Source organism: Bos indicus x Bos taurus, chromosome 21, assembly GCF_003369695.1.
Source record: "Bos indicus x Bos taurus breed Angus x Brahman F1 hybrid chromosome 21, Bos_hybrid_MaternalHap_v2.0, whole genome shotgun sequence".
Classification (NCBI taxonomy): Eukaryota; Metazoa; Chordata; class Mammalia; order Artiodactyla; family Bovidae; genus Bos; species Bos indicus x Bos taurus.
Genome location: NC_040096.1, coordinates 54875241 through 54892254, shown reverse-complemented (window position 1 = coordinate 54892254; position 17014 = coordinate 54875241). Strand labels below are relative to the sequence as shown.

The 17014-nt window shown below is 37.0% G+C and overlaps 2 protein-coding genes across 7 annotated transcripts in view; one reads left to right on the top strand and one right to left on the bottom strand.

Moving 5' to 3' along the window:
• Positions 1-17014, bottom strand: part of FANCM (FA complementation group M) — a 103249-nt gene that overhangs the window by 21488 nt on the left and 64747 nt on the right. Inside the window, exon 24 of one of the 5 annotated variants that reach the window (XM_027521832.1) lies at positions 14559-15136. The exons of 3 other annotated variants lie outside the window; for them this stretch is intronic. In XM_027521832.1, the coding sequence (XP_027377633.1) occupies positions 15123-15136 (14 nt within the window). In that variant the 3' untranslated portion in view covers positions 14559-15122. One more of the 5 variants, XM_027521831.1, reaches the window with a different exon arrangement.
• The window catches only part of MIS18BP1 (MIS18 binding protein 1), a 47127-nt gene that overhangs the window by 26917 nt on the left and 3196 nt on the right, over positions 1-17014 (top strand). Inside the window, exons 10-13 of one of the 2 annotated variants that reach the window (XM_027521834.1) lie at positions 7358-7530; positions 8300-8460; positions 9907-10055; positions 15830-15917. In XM_027521834.1, coding sequence (XP_027377635.1) covers positions 7358-7530; positions 8300-8460; positions 9907-10055; positions 15830-15917 — 571 coding nt within the window. The remainder of the gene's footprint in view (positions 1-7357; positions 7531-8299; positions 8461-9906; positions 10056-15829; positions 15918-17014) is intronic. The other variant, XM_027521835.1, reaches the window with a different exon arrangement.

Below are 17014 nucleotides of genomic sequence, written 5' to 3'. Positions count from 1 at the left end.
GTTGTTTAGTGTAGCCATCTTCACTGATGATCTTAGCTAGATCTTCTGGCTAATTTGCTGCAGTTTCTACATTAGCACTTATTGCTTCACTTTGCATTTTTGTGTTACAGAGATGACTTCTTTCCTTAAACCTCATACCAATTTCTGCTAACTTCAAACTTCTCATCTGTAGCTTCCTCACGTTTTACCCTACATAGAATTAAAGAGAGTTAGGGCCTTGCTCTAGATTGGACTTTGGCTTCAGAGAACCTTGTGACTGGTTTGATCTTCTATCAAGATTACTAAGCTTTGTCCATATCATCAATAAAGCTGTCTCACTTTCTTATCATTTATGTGTTTCTAGAGTAGCATTTTTAATTTCCTTCAAGAACTTTTTCCTTTGCATTTACATTTGGCTAACTTGGGCAAGAAGCCTAGCTTTCAGCCTACATCAGCTCTTGACATGCCTTCTTCAGTAAGCTTAATCATGTTTATCAGTTAAATTTGCTGTCTTAGATACATACAGTTCTTGGCTCCCAAACAATATAACAGTAACATCGCTGGTCACCATAACAAATATAATGATAATGAAAAAGTTTGAAATACTGTGAGAATTACCAAATGTGACAGAGACATGTAGTAACCAAATGCTGTTGGAAAAATGGTGCCAATAGACTTACTTTACAGAGGGTTGCCATAGGCATTCAGTTTGTTCAAAAAATAAAACCCCAGTAAACCAAAGAGCAGTAAAACGAGATATGCCTGTGTAGCCTTTTTCTTGACACTACTCTTTTTCAGACCTTTAATGCCTTTTGCCTGAACTTTGGAAGTAGCTTTGTATTTGTACTTTGTTCATTTCATATGAGTAAATAATCTGTTTTATACAACTCCAGATTAGTTGTAATGTATTGTGTGGTTCTAACAAGTCAAAACCCTTCACTTGCATTCTTACTGATCTTCAAATTATATAAAGATTCTTCTGCCTCACATTGAGAGCAATAGTTGACTTCAGTTATCCTTTTCAGGTTGACCTCAGTTATCCTTTTCAGCTGTATCCCCCATTATTTCCTTTACTGTATATTCAGATCACCTAAGGATATTTTGAAATGCCTGAACTGCAGAAATGCCCGTTTCCAGTACGATAAGTAAGCGTACTCCACTCTGTTTCTTCTGCTGCTGCTAAGTCGCTTCAGTCGTGTCTGACTCTGTGCGACCCTATAGACGGAAGCCCACCAGGCTCCCCCGTCCCTGGGAGTCTCCAGGCAAGAACACTGGAGTGGGTTGCCATTTCCTTCTCCAGTGCATGAAAGTGAAAAGTGAAAGGGAAGTCGCTCAGTCATGTCTGACTCTTAGCGACCCCATGGACTGCAGCCCACCAGGCTCTCCGCCCATGGGATTTTCCAGGCAAGAGTACTGGAGTGGGGTGCCACTGCCTTCTCCGATGCAGGTATAAAAACCTGAACAGAATGCTTAGAACTGCTTTTGTTGATGCAGAAAGATAAATAATAGCAGTTGATTAGGAAAGACTAGAATTTTAAGAACCACCAAACTGGAAGTGAAGTTCCCCCAAGCTAGACTTAAGACCACTTAAAACCAGGAAGTGTGCATTGAGGCAAGACAAAGAGAGTTCAGAGAAGCCCTTTGGTTCTGGCTTGAGCAGGAAAGGGGATTATTAACATTCAGAAACAGTAGAGGAAATCTCTCAGTTTTCTTTTCTCCTTTCTCTTTTAACCCAGTACCCATCCAGTCCAGCAGGGGTAAACTTCACAGCGGCAGTTGGGGCCCACACATACATAAAACTCAGAAAGTATGAACCTTTCTCTCCAGTTAGAGTAATTTTGCCGTTTTCTTGTCTGTCCTCTCCCTGGCATTGGAGCAAGATGCAGCTGTATAAAGTGTGCAGCAAAGCTGGTGACTAAAACCCCTGATTTCTGCCAGAGAAGCAAAAAACAGAACTCTAGGGAACCAAAAATTGCAGAGGGACGAGCTAGGGAAAGTAACCCTAGAAAGTTGTTTATGAGCTTTTGGACTTAACTTGTGTTGTCCATTTGTGGATCTGATCCTAAACAGCATAACCAGAGACTTTGAGAACTGAACTAAATGGTAGACTCCCATCCAATATCCAGGCCATCCACCCAGTATCCAACTTGCAGTATATCCTAACAGCACTGCAAAGCTTTAAAAACAGAACACATTGAAACTGCAACCACAGAAAACTGACTGGAATTGATAACTCAGGTTACAGCCAGGTTGGTTGCCTGCTAAAACAAATATATTAACATTCTCCATAGAATAAACAGGGTGCCTCCCAGGTGGTGCTAGTGGTAAAGAGTCCACCTGCCAGTGCAGGAGACAGAAGAGATGCAGGTTCAGTCTCTGGACTGGGAAGATCCCCTGGAGTAGGAAATGGCACCCCACTCAGGATTCTAGCCTGGAAAATTCCATGGACAGAGAAGCCTGGCAGGCTACAGTCCACGGGGCTGCAAAGAGTCGGACATGACTTAGTGAGCATACCAAACCAGCATAGAGTGTAACACCCAGAGTTTCCTATTTCGAAATGCCTTGGAAATAATCCTGAATTACTTAGCATATAAAGAACAATGAAGATTTCAACTCTCATGGAATAATCTCATTCAAAAAGATGTGAATGCTGGCATGACACAGAGGTTGGAATTATCTGATAAGATTCTGAAGCAGGTATATAAAAACACTTTAGACCTGCCTTCTTGGCATAGTGAGCAGCATGTCAGTCTCATAAAAAACACTTCAGGACTAAAAGCAATCATTCTTGAACAGAAATTTCTAATGTCTCAGCAAGAAGTAGAAGATATAAAGAAAGCTCAAATGGAAATTTTAGAACTGAAAAATGAGATAATAAAAAAAAAACTCATTGGGTAGACTCAGTAGCAGAATAGAGATGCGAGAGGAAAAGAGGCAGTATCAGGAATGGAGGAATAGGAAGGAGATGGCAGTTCTCTGGGTGAATATAATAGACTATTTTCCTCTTGAGTTCTTTTAAATGTTTAATGGTTTATTTTATTTTTTTTTCCCCAGAGAGGATTCTTTAGCAAGTTTATTGAAACAGGTATGACAAGTATAACAAAATTTACATTTGCCTGTGCTAGACCAGTATATTTCTGTACAAACAACAAGATAGTGTTAGCTAATGACAGTTAACACTTTGAAAGCATAACATACAAAACAACATATCTTCATCACACCCCCCCTCTCCCCTGTTTAATGGTTTAAAGCAAATATATTGTATGATGGATTTTTAAAAACTACATGCTGCTGCTGCTAAGTCGCTTCAGTCATGTCTGACTCTGTGCGACCCCATAGACAGCAGCCCACCAGGCTCCCCTGTCCCTGGGATTCTCCAGGCAAGAACACTGGAGTGGGTTGCCATTTCCTTCTCCAATGCATGAAACTGAAAAGTGAAAGGGAGTCGCTCAGTCGTGCCTGACTCTTAGCAACCCCATGAACTGCAGCCCACCAGGCTCCTCCGTCCATGGGATTTTCCAGGCAAGAGTACTGGAGTGGGGTGCCATTGCCTTCTCCGAAAAACTACCTAGATATCTTCAAATATGTAATAGATAAAATGCTTTTTAAAAAAGGCAGAAAAAGAGAAATAGAAGATGGGGAACAAAGAAAAACAACTGCATTAATTATGTTAATAATTTAAATGCACCATTTAATAGATTGTCAGAATGAATTTAAAAACACAACCCCACTATGCGTCATATAAAAGAAACACTTCAAATACGACATTGCCAAGTTAAAAGTGAAAGGATAGATAAATACCGTGCTGGAGTGGCTATATTAATACTGATCAGAGATTTCAGTATGAAGAAAATATCAAGGGTAAAGCAAGACATTACAAAATAATAGAAGTGTCATTTCACGAGGAAGGCTTAATCCTAAATGTGTATGCACTGAACAAAAACTCAAAATACAAGAATCAAAATCTGAAAGAACTAAAAGGAAAGTTGTTGTTCAGTTGCTCAGTTGTGTCCAACTTTGCGACCCCATGGACTGCAGCACACCAGGCTTCCCTGTCCTTCAGGAAAGGAAAGTACTGAACTGGAAAGAGTCATACGCACAATTATAGTTGGAGACGTCAGTGTTCCCTTGGTAATTAACAGAACTAGTAGACAGGAAATCAATGCAGGTGTAGGAGAACTGAACAACATTACCAACCAACTGTATCTAGCTGACATTTTAGAATAGTGTACCTAACAGTAGGGAGAAAATGTTCTTTCCAAGGATAGGTGAATTATTCACCAAGATGAACATTTACTAGATCATAAGACAAATCTTAACAAATTGAAAATAACTGAAGTTATACAAAGGGTATTTGTTGGCCATAACTAAATTAAACTATAAATCAATAAAAGAAAAATATTCTAAGTGCTGGAAAAATAAATAACACACCTGTATATAATCCATGGGTCAGAGAGGAAGTCTCAAGGGAAAATATTCTGAACTGAACAAAGAAGAAAATATATCAAAATTTGCAGTGTGAGCCCAGAAGTTCATAAACAACATTATAGATTGATTTTACGTAGCTCATTTCTCTTCCTGATTTTCACAGCCCTGTTTGCATAAAGTCAGTCATAGTACAATCTTAACAGTGAGTGAACTACTAAGTAATAAAAGGAAAAACTATCGATTCTTGTAACCATTTGAATGAATTTCAAAGGTGGTATGCTGACTGAAAAAAGCCAGCCCAAAAGGTTACATATTATGTGATTCCATTTATATGATGTTCTGGAAAAGACAGAACTAAAAAGAAAGAAAATGGATCAGGGATTTCCAGTGGTTATAGTGGTGAACCACAAAGAGGTAGGACTAGAAGTTTTTTTCCCAGTCTGATGGAGCTTGTTTTATATCTATGTATATGCTAAGATTCGTAGAACCATACCCAAAAGGACGATTTTACTATAAACTTAAAATGTTTTATAAGTACCTAGAGTGCATACTATTATAATATTCTGATCTGGAAGACCTGGGCTTGGGTTATGCTTCTCTAGTTTTTTTCACAGCTCTGACCCGCAGCTATTTCTTTGAAGTTTACCAGACTATAAGTATGAATTACTTACCATTCCCTAGCCATATGCAGTTTCTTTGTCTTCATTTCTTTGCCAATATTTTTGCTTCATTTTCTCCTGTTTTTATCCACCCCTCAAATTTCATCTCATGTGTCACTTCCTCCCTGTAACCTTTCCTTATTACCTCTTCCTACTTTCCACTCAATTAGATGTAATACTTTCTTCTTATAAACAACATAAAGCAATTCTAATGCTGACTTAACAGCAAAATAATCACATAAGGAGCTTTTGAAAAATGCAAGGACTGTCACCCCAGTCCTGCTGAATGGAAATCTTCAGGGATAGAGTCTGTGGATCTGTTTGCTTATTTTTACTTGCTTCCTTAAATTTTGCTATAAGCTCCTTAAGTGATTCTTACTTGCAGCCCACTATTTTATACCCCTCATCATGCTTATAGCCTAGTAGGGTAGACAGATACTTAGCAAATAATCCCTGTAAGAAGCTTATGAGAATATTTATCTGGAAAATGACTTTGTTTAGGCAGCTACCAGAACTAATATTTGAAGGATAAATGAATAAGTATTCAAGCCAAAGATTCAGGATAAGTACATTTTAAAGTAAAACCATGTATATAGAGGTAGAAAGTAAGAGAATATTTTAAAATACTAAAAGGCCAAAATGACTGGCATATAGAAGGTGAGGGAAGAACACAGAGGATGAGAACAGATAGGTAAGGAATAGTATAGGTCCTACTTGGTTTTTATGCTAAGAATGATGAAGTTATTTTTTAAAAAGAAAATGTTTATTTGGCTTTATTGGGTCTTGGTTGTGGCATGAGGGATCTAGTTCCCTGACCAGGGATCAAACCCAGGCCCCCTGCCTTGGGAGCTCGGAGTCTTAGCCCCTGGGCCACTAGGGAAGTCCCGATGAAGTGATTTTTAAGTAGGACTGGAGTAATATGATTACATTTGCCTTTTTAAATTACTTAGATGGACTAGAGGAGATATGTTAACTACAGACTGATTTCATATTAAATGGATTAAGTATTTTTACTATAACAAACTAGTCCTTTCAGGCAATCCTAGACTTGCATGCTAGCTATGTATACAAATAGGGAACTTTGAGCCCCCTCCTTGTAGTTCTCCACTTGAGAACACATGTGGAATGATTAATTATGCAAAAGTAGAACATTCATTAACAAGGTCAGTGCTCATAGTATTTGTTCTCCTTTTATATATGGAATAAGTGGTATTCTGTAGTTATATCTATCTATTCACAAAAGTTGACTCTTAAATATTTAGGAATTTTACAAATTGAATGTTAAAGAGTCATTATTAAAAATTATATAAACTAAAAATAAATTTACTAGAAACAAACTCTAAACTCATCACTTCCTAAATATTTTACTATATTTTATTCTTATCTGTGCCCTTGAAGTTTTTAATGTCTGTCATATCTGTATGGTAGAAATTCTGTATAATTGGTAGCTTGAAATCAGCCACAATAGATGTATTTACAATATGGAAGTTGACAGACACCACAAACAGGGCTTTTTAACCCCAGAGAACTAGTTGTTAAATTTTTTCCAGCATGACACTGCATAGGTTAATTGGTAAGTTAAGTAGACCTTTTCCGGCAGAACTATTAAAATCAGCCTTAACCACGATATATAAAATCTATTGGGAGTTGGGGAGGCAGTAATATGTATACCAGGTTCTAAATAATCATTTGCAATGAAATTTTAGAATGTAACTCAGTTGTTAAATTGGGTAACTACCTTATATTGACTATGTTTTTTTCTATTTCAATTTTCATTTCACTCAATTAAGTAGTATACTGAGTTCTATAAATTAAAATAGAGTAAATGCAAGCATTACACTTTTTAGTAAGAGTTTGTAACCTGGAGTATATAGAACCTAAGAACTTGTTCTCCTGTATTCTTAGCACCAGTAAGATTCGTGTATTAGTGCAGAAAAGTTAATCATGCTAGAGCCCCCACCTCCCACCCCCAAAACAAAGATCTAATCATTGCTTAGCTGGATTTAGGAAAATATGTTGAAAGACTGGGCATGGTTTTTCAGGTTTGATAGAATGCAACAAAATTGAAGATATCTACTAGATACATAAACTCACATCTTCATATTCATTTTAGTTCAGTTGCTCAGTCGAGTAAGAATTATTAAGTGTAGGGAATACTAACTTCTTTCCAAATAGTTATCTAGAATGATTTTGATAAAATTCCTGATTTAGTGGCATCCCTTCACTTCAATAAAAGGTTACTTTTATTGAGTTGAATTTCTTGGTCTTTGACTGGTTTTGGTCTTCTGTAGTGCTGTTGCATCTCTGCCAAAGCACAAGTCTGGTTTCTGGTCAGACGTAGCTATGGCTGTAGGTTCTCGATCTGCGGATGAATGCCAGAGGAAGTACATGGAAGATCCCCGAGGAAAAAGATTTCAGAAACATGACACCAAGAAAAAGCCAGCCAACCCCAAAGGCAAAAACGGTAATCTTCATAGCAAATAGTTTTTTCCTAGTTCTCAGTATTGATTTCTGATTACTCATTAGATGTAATTTATATTTATCCATGTGTCTTCTAATAGGTGGATTTTGTTTTTATAATTTTAAAGCTAGAAACAAAGGTCTTCTGTTTAATTTTTTAAGTCTGACCTAGCTACTTCCTTATATTAATAGTAACCTTAGCGGCCTTGTGCCTTGAGTTTGTTCTAGGAAATCTGCAGTTGGATCCAAAGATTTCAATAACTGGGTTATTTTTCTAAGTTAAATTTGAGGCCACTTTGTTAGGGTCCCTTAGTAATTCATAAGAAAACTCATAAGAATAAGTTTAGTTGTGTAGTCCCCAGGAGTACACATTCCTGGCCAGGTTTATGCCAGAGAAGTCTTAAACGAAGCTTTAGGGAACATTCAGTATCCCTGTCCTAATTCAATAAGGTTTATATTTTAGCAAGACAATAGGGTAGACAACCAGTAAGGGAAATATGAGAGGTAACTTCCCTCACAGGTAAAGAACCTTTCCAACCTCACCCTGCCTAATCCAAATGTAATTTCTTCCTGAGTATTTTTGTAATCTAATCATATTGCCCGAATCCCAGTATAGAGTCATTTATTACATAGGAGGCTTGGAAATATTAACAACAGATGCTGAGTTTATTTAATATGAATACACAGTTTAGATTTTGCAAAGGCTGTTAACTTTATAGAGCAGTTACTATAAAAGACCAAATCCTTACCAAAATCTTTTGCTGACTCTTAAGGCAAGATCGATGATGCTGATAAGAAGGAAACTATGAAGATAACTGCCAAAGTGGGAACTCTTAAAAGGAAGCAGCAGATGAGAGATTTTCTTGAACAGCTGCCAAAAGATGACCATGATGATTTTTTCAGTGCAACACCTTTGCAGCATCAAAAAATACTGGTAAGAGTCTTAAATGTAGAAATCATTGTTTTCTTTTTATATTGACTTTTGTGTCTTTCATTTTTATTTAGGGTTAGTGTTCATCCCTGATATTTAGGCCAAGGACTGATAGCCTCCACAGAAATGCCAGAGTAGAGTGTAGGAAGCAGTCTGCCAGTCATGCCGTTCTCCTCAGTGGCCAGGGTCTACCCTTCAGTGGGGTTCAGAAGTAATGCTTAAAGAACCAAATAGAAAGCCCAGAAACAGGCCAAGCATATATATTTAAAATTCATATGCAGTGAGGCAGACTTTAAAAAGGGGCGTGACAGGCATAGATTATTAACTACTGCATAGTAAATTCAGAGGAGGGACCACATGGCAGCATAATATTGACAGATTTGAATGTATACAAGAATTTTTATACCAATAGAATGAAAAAATCACATAACTAAAAACTTCAGTGATTGGGATAAAATATTTGCAATATATAAAAATAATAAGAACTCATTCAGATGTTACTGGAATAATAAAAAGTATCAAGCTCACAGGGGAAAAAAGTAGGCAAGAAAAAAATTCAGAAGGCTCACACTTGGGGTAATTTTTCTGTCTACCCATTTCACAATGTTGTTAAATTATCCAGTTTTAAAAGGCTGCTTAGTGAGAACTTGGTGACAACATGATCTGGGGCCCCTTTTTACCTAGACAGGCTATAAAGGGAAGTATTTTAAGGGAGCCATCTGAGGCTCTTACTGTGTTCTCTGCACAAAAACACTGATCCTTTAGGCACTGTGCCCTTTACATTATTCCTCCCGTGTTTTGTCCTAAGTGCAACAGTAGCAGTATTTTAAAAGCAAAAATAATAAAATAGAAACAGAAGCCTACTTTTTCTAAGGTTTTAATATAAAGGTAAGTAAAACTTTAATTAAAAGATTAAATTATTTATTGGAAATATATACACGCAAAAAGTTTAATACTGCTTGGGTATCTATTAAGTACCAAGCATAATAGTAAATTATACTTTTGCTTTGTTCTGTCTGTGCAGAGTCCGTACACTTGGCCCACAGGCCACATCTGGCATATCGGCTCTTTTCATAAACAGTGTTTTACTGGACCACAGGCATGTTGGCTGTGGCCGTTTTCCTGCTTCAGCAGTGGAATTGAGCAGTGGGACAGAGACTGTATAGACCATAAAAGCCAAAATATTTTCTGACTACAGAAAATATTTGCTGACCTTTGGCCTATGCAATACTAGAAATGTATGTCATTTCCATTTTACACAATAGAAACTAAGTTTTTTAGAGACCAAGGCTCTGTTCTCTACCTACTAATATTTTAGTTATTTTAGTTATCTCAGTTGTGAAATTTAAAAAGGAAAATAACATAATCACTCCCCCCAAAAAACAATTTGTGATAATGAGGAATTCCGTTTTTAGGGGTGCCTGTTGGTAATACATATTTGCTTTTTAGTTACCAAATTTCCAGGACAGTCAAGAAGGGGATGATATTCTGCCAAATATGGACAGAAATCCAACAACTCCATCATCAGTTGTCTTTCCACTGGCAAAAACTCCTCAGTGTCATCATGTCACGCCCGGCATGCTAGACTCTATAAACAGGTAAGTATTTGTGCATATGGTACTGTAATTCTCTGCATGAGCTTTTAACATCCCATAAGTTGAAGACAGCAGATGTCAGTAATTAGAGAAGTCATCATTATTTTTAAAAAAACAAGAAAGCATGGTTCCTAGAGGTCAAAGATGGATGGTTCCTGCAGTATAGGTATTTTCAGTATTGTCAGTACACAGTTCACACTCTACATTAGGATAAATCTCAAATGGGTCAAAGTTTGGCATGTAAAAATTAAAGTATAAAATATATCTTTAGAAGACTGTGGAGAATTATTTCATAATCTTAGAAGTCCCAGAAGCCACTAACAAAATGTATGATAAAGTCAACCCTATAGAAAATAAAGTTTTAGTTGGTACCAACCATCATAAACAGTCAAACGACAAATGAGAATCTGAGAAAAGAATTTATGGAACTTCTAATTTTAGACAAAGAATTTATGGGAACTTACCACAGGAAAAAAGGCTAACTTCCCTGTTATAACACTCCTACAAATTAACAAGAAAAGGAAAGCCATTCTCACACATTACTAGTGAAAAGGTAAATTAGTTCAATCCCTGAAAGTGGTACTTTGTTGATATCTGTCAAAATTATAAATTCATATACTCTCTGACCTAGCAGTCCTACTTCTAGAATTGTGATTGTACAGCTAATTTGTTGCAGTATTGCTTATAATGACAAAAGGCTGGAAACAACTCAAATGCCCATCGATAAGGGACCAATCAAATTTTGCTACATTATGTAGCCATAGAAATTAATGAGAAATGCTTTATGTACTTATGGTAAGATATTCAAGATATATTAAATGAAAAAAAGGGGGACTTCCCTGGCAGTCCAGTGGTTAAGACTCCACAACTCCCAGTGCAGGAGGCATGAGTTTGATCCCTTGTGGGAGATCTAAGATCTGCATGCTGCAAGCACAGCCAAAAAATAAATAAATAAATGAAAACCATTAGATGTAGTTAATGTGTTATCATTTGTGTAAATAGGGGCTCTGTGTGTGTGTATCCTTGTATGTATATGTGTGTATACACACACATAATTGCTTTTATTTGATGAAATATCTCTGAAGGGATACATAAGCAACTGAAAACATTGGTGATCTTTCAGGAGACGAACTAAGATAACTTGGGACAAAAAAGAAGACTTTTTGAATTCCACACTATGTGAATATAAACATTATTTTGAAATATAAATAAATAAAAATAAGAAACGATATGGGTGGCCAACAATCACATAACATGTGGGGGAAATGGAAAATGGTAAGGCAGCCTGAAAATAGACTATTCATTTGGCAGTTCAGCAGGCCAGCACTGATCTTGATAAGAGCAATTTTCATGGGGTGTGTGAGAGCGATGCCATATGATCAAAACTGGGAGGAAAAAAAACCATCTGTATTCTCATGAAGCTTAGTGAAAATCTGAATTTGCATTTACTCAGCAAAATCATAATTTTCCCTAGCAATCCAGAAATTATTTTTTGTTTATTTTTAAATAAGTATTTACTACAAGTGAAAGTATATTAAGCATATAATTTTTTTAATACTTCAGAATTTATTTTATTGAAGTATAGTTGATTTACAGTGTTGTCATTTTCTTCTGTACAAAGTGGCTCAATTATATATATATATATATATATTTTTTTTAAATATTCTTTTCTCTTATGGCTTATCGCTGGATATTGAATATGGTTCCCTGTGCTATACACTAGGACCTTGTTATTTATCCAGTCTCTACATAATAGTTTCCATCTGCTAACTCCAAACTCCTACTCCATTTCCCTCCCAGTCCCCTCTCCTGCTTGGCAACCACAAGTCTGTTCTCTGTCTGTGAGTCTTTGTTTTATAGATAGGCTCATTTGTGTCATAGATTCCACACGTAAGTGATCTCATGTGGTGTTTGTCTTTCTCTGTCTGACTTCACTTAGTATGAGAATCTCTAGGTCCATCCTAGAGTTGCTGCAAATGGGACTATTTCATGCTTCTTTTTATAGCTGAGTAGTATTTCACTGCATATATGTACCATATCTTTTTTATCCATTCATCTGTCAACTGACATTTAGGTTGCTTCCATGTTTTGGCTATTGTGAATAGTGCTGCTATGAACATAGGGGCTGTATGTATCTTTTTGAATTATAGTTTTGTCTGGATATATGCCCAGGAGTGGAATTCCCGGATCATATGGCAACTCTTTTCAGTTTCCTGAGGAACCCTTATGTGTTCTCCATAATGACTGTACCAATTTACATTCCTACCAACAGTGCAGGAGGATTCCCTTTTCTGCACATTCTCTCCACCACTTATTTGTAGATTTTTACATGCTGGTCATTCTGACCAGTGTGAGGTATTACTCATTGTAGTTTTGATTTGCATTTCTCTAATAACTAGTGAGGTTGAGCATTTTTTCATGTGCCTATTTTCCATTTGTATGTCTTCTTTGGAAAAATGTCTCTTTAGGTCATCTGTCCATTTTTTTGACTGGGTTGTTTTGTTTTTTCCTTGTTGAGTTGTATGAGCTCGTTGTATATTTTGGAAATTAATCCTTGTTGGTCACACCATCTGCAGATATTTTCTCCCAGTCTGTAGGCTGTCTTTTCGTTTTGTTGATGGTTTCCTTTGCTGTACCAAAACTTGTAAGTTTGATTAGGTCCTATTTGTTTAACTTTGTTTTTATTTCTATTGCCTTGGGAGACTGATCTAAGAAAATATTGGTATGATTTATGTCAGAGAATGTTTTGCCCATGTTCTCTTCTAGGAGTTTCATGGTGTCATGTCTTTCAAGTCCTTAAGCCATATTTTTATGCATGGTGTGAGAGTGTGTTCTAACTTGATTTACATATGGCTGTCCAACTTTAACATCACTTATTGAAGAGAATATCTTTTTTCCATTGTATATTCTTGCCTCCTTTGTCAAAGATTAATTGACCATAGGTGTGTGAGTTAATTTCTGTGGTGAATATGATTTTGGACAGATTTTGGTAAGAACTTTGGCCAAATCATTAGCTTTAAAATATTCATTCCTTTGGCCCTTGAATTTTATTTCTAAGGAAATATGAGGTAGGGCAAGTATGAGTGTATACTTGTATGAACAAAGATGTTCATCACAAAACAATACTGAAATTTTGAAACTGACCTAACAGTCCAATAATAAGGAAAGTTAAGAAATTAGGATTTGTCCATATAATAGAATAATATGTAATAATTTAAAATCATGTCTTCAATACAGATAGCCAACAAACACATGAAAAGATGCTCAACATCACTAGTTATTAGAGAATGCAAGAGTACAATGAGATATCACATCATACCAGTCAGAAAGTCCATCATTAACAATCTAGAGACAGTAAGTGCTGGAAAGGGATGTGGAGAAAAGGGAACCCTCTTGCACTGTTGGTGGGAATGTAAATTGATACAGCCACTGTGGAGAATAGTATGGAGATTTCTTAAAAAAACTAAAAATTGAGGGACTTCCCTGGCATTCCAGTAGTTAAGACTCTGAGCTCCCAATGCAGAGGGCACAGGTTCGATTTCTGGTCAGGGAACTAAGATCCCACATGGCTGCATGGTGCAGCCAGAAAAAAAAAACACCTAAAAACTGAAACTACCATGTGGCTCAGCAGTCCCACTACTGAGCATATACCCAGAGAAAACCATAATCCAATTAGACACATGCACCCCAGTGTTCACTGCAGCATTATTCACAGTGGCTAGGACATGGAGACAACTTAAATGTGCATCAACAGAGTGGATAAAGATGTGATATATATATACAATGGAATATTACCATAAGAGGGAGTGAAATTGAGTCATTTATAGAGACAAGGACGGACCTAGGGACTGTCATACAGAGTGAAGTAAGTCAGAGAAAAGCAAACATTGTATGTTAATGCATAAATATGGGATCTGAAAAAATTGGTAGAGACCAGCAGTTCCCAACAGTTTTGGCACCAGGGGCCAGTTTTGTGAAAGACAGTTTTCCATGGACCCAGTAGGGTGGGGGGAGGGTGGAATGGTTCAGGCAGTAATGTGAGCAATGGCGAACTGCAGTGAAGCTTCATTTACTCACCCGTCCCTCACCTCCTTCTGTGCAGCTTGGTTCCTAACAGGTCATGGACCATTACAAGTCCCAGGCCCTCTGCTTGGGGAACTCCTGATACAGATGAGTCTCATTTACAAAGTGAAACAGAGACACAGATATAAAGAACAAACATGGATACCAAGGGGGGCGGGTGGTGGGATGAACTGGGAGACTAGGATTGACATATATACACTATTGATACTATGTTTAAAATAGATAGCTAATCAGAAATTAGACTACAGTACAGAGAACTTTACTCAATGCTCTGTGGTGACCTAAATGGGAAGGAAATCCAAAACAGAGGGGCTGTGTGTGTCTGTCTGTGTGTGTGTATAGCCGATTCACTTTGCTGTACAGTAAAAACTAACACAACATTGTAAAGCAACTATACTCCAATAAAAGTTTAAAAGAATTAAATAACGCTTTCAACAAATTTTAATGATACAGAATAATGTTCAGTGAATAATTTTTAAGAGCTAAGAAATAAAACTACATTACCCACAGTATGATCCCAGTTTTGTAACATGTATTCATAGGAGATAGGAAATTCCTTCACCCAAAACACCAGCCATTATCTGTAGATTGTAGGATTACACTGATGTGGATTATGATACTGTTTTTTGTTTTTTTTTTTAACATATATCACTTTCACAATTCTAGAAAATGGCTTTTTTTCCTTACAGAGCACAAGATGGACTCATACCCAGAATATATTTCATAAAAATGTATTTTTAAAAACAAGTTTCCTAGACCTCTTTACTCTGTAGACTTCACCGACTCTAGTAGTTGGCTTCCTTTTCATAACAATTTGAAGCAAAGCGACAGTATTTTTTTTATCACTCCCGAAGCGTCTGTAGCGGACAGTAGTTTGACGAGGTTCTGATCCTGAACAACTGGCTAGGCTCCTTGACGCGCTGCAGCAGTGCTTGTGGTTCACACTGATGTCTTAATAGACATCACAGCTTTACAGATTTCTTATAGTCATACCTTTAAGGCTGCCAAAAATCATAAAGGAGTGGGCAGTCAATCATAAAGGCACTTGAAGCCTAAAGAGAAAATTTGTCCTAAGTAATTTTTGGGAAACTGAGCACAACATTCTATTTGGCTTCAGTTTTCATCTGTAAATTATGAGTCAGGTGTATTTGCTAAGGATGAGAGGGAAAAAGAGGTAAGGTTAAAAAAATATTTTTTTTAAGTCTTAGTTGGTATAAAAAACATGTAATGATGTAGAAATAAAAGGCCAAACTGAATCTCAACACAGGTTGGAAGGCATAAATTAATGGAGAGTTTTCATCACCATGCATGTCCTTAAAGTGATAACTTTTAAGATTCAACCTGGATAGGGAAGGAAGACATGAACAAGAGAAAGGAGTGAAAGGTGTAACAAAAGGCAATCAATGGACAAGATGTCCTGGGGAGTTTCAGAAAAGGCAGGTGGCAAGACGGAGACTGGGAAGAGCAGATGGGACAACGGACAGTGAGTGAACCACCATTTTTCAGAACAGTCTTATAGGGTTGAAGCGTTTGGTCCATCTCCATCGGTACATGATTGTCTTTTTAAAAATGGAACATAAAATATACTTTTAACGTACGGAAACATTTTAAATTAATTTTGTCGATTGCTGTTCAATCTGTGGATTAAAGTATGGTGATTACTGTTGATTTGGAATTATTTTATATTTAAACAGGAATGATTGTGATAAATATGTTTTTCGTATGCAAAAAACCCATAAAAGTAAAGGTGGCACTACCTGGGGCAATATCAAGAAAAAAGCAGTAAGTATTTTTCTTTGTCGGGGCTTCCCAGTACCTGAGTGGTAAAGAATCTGCCTGCAGTGCAGGACACACAGGAGACATACGTTAGATCCCTGGGTCAGGAAGATCCCCTGGAGGAGGGCATGGCAACCCACTCCGGTATTCTTGCCATGGACAGAGGAGCCTGGCGGGCTATGGTCCACTGGGGTTGCAAAGAGCTGGACTTGACTGAAATGGCTGAGCATGCGTGCATCTGTTGAACGACTATTAATACCTCGCAAATTGTTGGACTTATAAGTTCTGTAACAACCCCTGCCTTCACGTTGCTTATAGCCTAATACAAGTAAATTATAATATGAGGCTATGAGTGAGGTAAGCACGTAAGTGCTATAGGGTTATAGATGGCAGTTCATAGACTGGAGCGTTTGACTAAGGTGAGAATTTTCATTTGAGGAGTCAGGCAGGGTGGGAGAAATATAGATTAGAGAAGGACATTTCAGGCAAGACATAGAAGCGTAATATCTATTCAGTGATTGCGGAATAATCCATACTGATTGAGTTATGATTGTCATGGAACAAGAAATTTCATTAGATACTCTAGATTTCAAAATTTTTTCAGATTCAGCTACTTGATTTGATATGTATATGTGTGTATTGTATGTATTTCAATATTTAAAATCTAATTACAGAAAAATGTTAACTCAATATTGCCTTTGAGTGATCTAAATTTTAATTTCTCATTTAATTTGAATAATTTATATCCAGATAAAACTAAGTATTCAGGAAAAGCTAATTCACCTCAGATTTCCTCAAAGTAAATAGCCAGTCTTAGAGAATGATAGTGTAAGAGGAGACTACCTTATTCCCTGAGGGCGTATTCCTTCGAACCAGGTTATGGCTCTTCCCCCTCACCCATGTTGAGGTATTTATATAGCACACCTGCTAGAGTACAGTTCCTCTCAGAGTCTCTAAACTGAAACATTGGGATTACCTAGCCAGATCTAATCTTTATAGGCTTTATTTGTCCACAGGAAATGGTAGATACCTCTGGGAACCTTGGTTTAAAATCAGCCTGGAGACTGAATTCAAAAGAAACTTCTACTCTGTAATCGAAAATG